At 42.5% G+C, this 3,713-nt stretch overlaps 1 protein-coding gene across 1 annotated transcript in view; it reads right to left on the bottom strand.

Annotated features, from left to right (window-relative positions):
- Nucleotides 1–3,539, bottom strand: part of PRPS1 (phosphoribosyl pyrophosphate synthetase 1) — a 37,108-nt gene extending 33,569 nt beyond the window's left edge. The window contains exon 1 of the mRNA XM_015567617.1: nt 3,260–3,539. Within this exon, the coding sequence (XP_015423103.1) occupies nt 3,260–3,381 (122 nt within the window). The 5' untranslated portion in view covers nt 3,382–3,539. The remainder of the gene's footprint in view (nt 1–3,259) is intronic.
- Nucleotides 3,540–3,713: the final 174 nt, after the last annotated feature.

Raw genomic sequence — 3,713 nt, 5'->3', positions numbered from 1 at the left:
ATGCACATTTCATCCCAATTTTTATTACTTTTCTAAGTATTCCTGAGCCAGGTTATCTCAGCTGGTTAGAACATTGTTCCAATATGCCAACGTTGCAGATTTCATCCCCGGTCAGGGCACATATAAGAATCAACCAATGAATGTATGACCAAGTGGAACCATAAATCGCTGTTTTTCTCCCTTCCTCTCTCTAAAATCAAATAGGTAAAAAATAAAATTTTCCTGAAACTATTCCATAAAAAAAAAATGGAAATACCTAATAGGGACTTGGTTATCTAAAATTATGGTAAAACCCTAAAACAAACTATACTGTTTAAAAGCTGTTTGAGTCCTGGCCAGTGTAGGTCAGTGGTAGAGTGTCAGCCCGCACATTGAAGGGTCTGGGATGGGGGGGGCGTTGATTCCTGGTGAAGTGCCCTGGGAGTTGTGGGAAGCAACCAAACTGCATCTCTCTCACATTGATGTTTCTCTTACTTTCTCTCCCCCACCTCTCTCCCCCTCCATCCCTTCCATTCTCTCTAAAAACCAATGGATAAATAAATAAATAAATAAATAAGTAAATAAATGTTGTTTTAAACCATGTAGAATAATTATTAAGGGGAGAAACTATTCAAAATATATTGCAAAGTGAAGAAAGCTATAAATAACGTGTCATATTTTTGGGAAAAAAGTATATAAACACACACACAAACATCTGGAAGGTCATACATCAGAATGAAGTTTGTCTTGGATGGTGGAATTTTGAGGGATTTCTTTCTACCCCTCATTCTTTTCTATATCATATTTCACATTTTCTGCAATAACATCATCACCCCTTCTTACCAACATTTATTGTGTTAAATGGACAAAGATCTAAAAACCTCAGTCCTATTTCAAACCTCACAATAACTCTATGGGTAGATACCACTTTACAGTTCAAATTATTGAGACAAAGAAAGGCTAAGGATTCAAATCCAGGCTCTCTGAGTCAAGGGCCTAAGTTTTAAACTCTCTTAACTATTTGCATTGTGCTATACCATATGCATATTTCTTTAATAACTGGACAGTAATGGATGCCTCTGACTTCAGAAGAAAAGCCATTCTGTTCAAGAGAGCATCAACCTCTGAGATTCTGCCAAACTGCAGAAAATAGCAAAACTCTGTCTCACTTGAGGATGGGCTCTGCAGTTCCCCATCTGATGACCCACAGCACCCACTGAACTGCCCTATCCATGATCTTTAGATTCTAAGAGTCACAAGGGGCTGCAGTCACCATTTCTGCATTGCAGAAAAGCCAAAGTTTGGTCGGGAGGGGAAGCTCCATATGCAACATACTTGGTTATGTTCAATGAGGATTTCAGAACATCTAAAGAACCAAAAAGCTAATGATTAAGCCAGAAACAAAGAAACCTAACCAGTCAGCAACTTTCCACATTGGGCTTAATCTTATCCAGTGTTTCCAGGCATGTTTACTGTCCAGTTGTTTAAAAATGAAATCAGCCTTACACCTCAGAAAAGTAGATTGAGATTGCTGATAAATTCAGATAAATCAATCAGTTGAAAAATAAGTTGCTCACCCTCTCCTCTCTCCCAATATAGTCTCAAGTTCTGGTGTGTTGCACTACACAGAGGGTGAATAAAGTTTTTGTATTTTTCCTAGAAGCATAAGAAAAGGATTTAATAAGCACAGTTTTATAAGGGGACCAAAAAAATCCCCCAAAAAACCTCTAAATGAAAATTTTTCTTGTCCCCTAGCTATACTGCCATTTGCAAAGTCTGGTCATGTTTTGTCTTCTTTTTTTAATACAGCCCATGAGTCATAATGGTGTGGCCAAAGCTAAAGACAGCAGCTTGACTAGCCTCTTTTGACTAAGGTATTGCCTGGTTACGGATGGCATCAATGTTTGCACTATTATTTGCATCACAACCAGTGGCATAATCCAACATTCAGAAGGAAGCTGTCCACTACACATGAATGCTTTTATCAGCAGGGTCTACAAAGTATAACAAGAGTTACACTTTGGTAATAAGTTTAAAGAGAGAAAAATGGAAATAAAAGCATTTAGGAAAACATGCTGAAAGCAATCTTAACTTATTTAACTAATCATTAGGTTTGGTGTAAACTTTCCCCTTAACAGATGCCTAAGATTGTGAGCACTGCTCTGATTTTATCAACAGGGTAACAACAAAACATAAAGTAGGTCTATCAGAACCAGAGGATTCTACATTTAGATGGAAGATATATGGAAAAGCCCAGACACATCAAGTTATCTCTAAGAGGTCCTCAAGGTGCAGGAGGGTGGAAGTGTGTGGGGTGGGGAGGGAGGGGATTTTAATTAGCAAAGCAATGAAAAAAAAATCGAGTTGCAAGACACTAAGTCATTCAGGTCTTTGACTCCATTAGTATCTTTCCTCAATTATCTTAACATTCAAAACTGTTGACTTAATTTCCCACGCAGCACAAAGAGAAGTGGACCCATTCGGGATAGACTTCACTACTAAAATATATATTTTTGTATTATCTGTACCAGTAGCTGAATTTGGGGAAGGTCAAGAATTCCAGGATTAAGGTTCCCTAAGATTTTCTGGATGACTCAAGCTAAGATGCTAGCAATGAGGATGCAGTTAATGCATCATTACCTTATCAACTAGATTTAACATAACTATGGCTCTAATATTCTAAACATGCAACTCTAAAGTTGTGAAAGCCAACGCTTGTCAACCTACGGAAGTCCTCAGTAATCATTTTGGCGCCCTCAGCACATGTTACAACACATGCTAATTTCCCTCAATACCAAACGCAACATAGTTTCTAATTGATAAGCTGCTTCTTAGATTCTAGAAACACCAGGAGGGCTCAGTACTCAGTACGCTCTCTCATGCAAGCTGGTCCAAGAGGCTCAACAGCGAAGCGACAAAGCCACGTGTCCCCACAGCCCAGGCTAAGCGTTTTTCCCCTCTCGTGGCTTTAGGCAGCCACTATCCTCCGGTTGGGTCCTCCAACCCTAGCCTTCAAACCCAGAAGCTTCTCCTCAAGCTCAATCTTGGCTTCACCCCACCACCATGGTGAGAACCAATGTGACACCCCCTCACCCGCCTCGAGAGGTAAAATAACGGAAACAGTCCATAGAGCACGCTAGCCTCACAGCTGACCCTTCCCCCCCAAAACCCTGTCCCTTAGAACTCACGCGGCAGCCCCATTGCCCCTACTCTCTGCCGCCCACATATCGCCCTGCAGCTCGGGCAGGTGTGGCGGTGGGGATCCCAACTTCACCCTTACCAGGTCTCCTGGTTGCTGAATTTCTTAGTCACCACCTTGCCTAGCTCCAGGCCCAGGCGGTCAGCAATTTTATGGGACAAATCCTGATGGGAGCTGCCGCTGAAGATTTTGATATTCGGCATCTTGGCCAATGACCCTAGGCACTCTTTGCTCAGCGATCACTGCTGCTGCAAGCCCTGAACCAAAGTCAGCCCAGAGACTCCGTACTAAAAGCTTCGCATTGCTACTCCGCCATCTTACGTTCCCGCGGGCGCGCGGCTCTAAATTGCCCAGTGCCCAGGGGGCGGGGCCGGCAGGGTAGCCTCCACCTCCACTCGTTTCGATTAGTTGAGAAGCAACGAGGGGGCGGATCCTCGCTGCAGCTCTGCCCACAACCAGCGAACTCAGGTATTATTAGATGGAGGCCATGAAAGGGGAGAGGCTAAAAGCAGCCCTCTCCCTGGTAGCGAGAAAG

Source organism: Myotis davidii, unplaced genomic scaffold, assembly GCF_000327345.1.
Source record: "Myotis davidii unplaced genomic scaffold, ASM32734v1 scaffold563, whole genome shotgun sequence".
NCBI lineage: Eukaryota > Metazoa > Chordata > Mammalia > Chiroptera > Vespertilionidae > Myotis > Myotis davidii.
The sequence above is the reverse complement of the archived record's forward strand: the minus strand, read 5'-3'. Positions and strand labels throughout refer to the sequence as shown.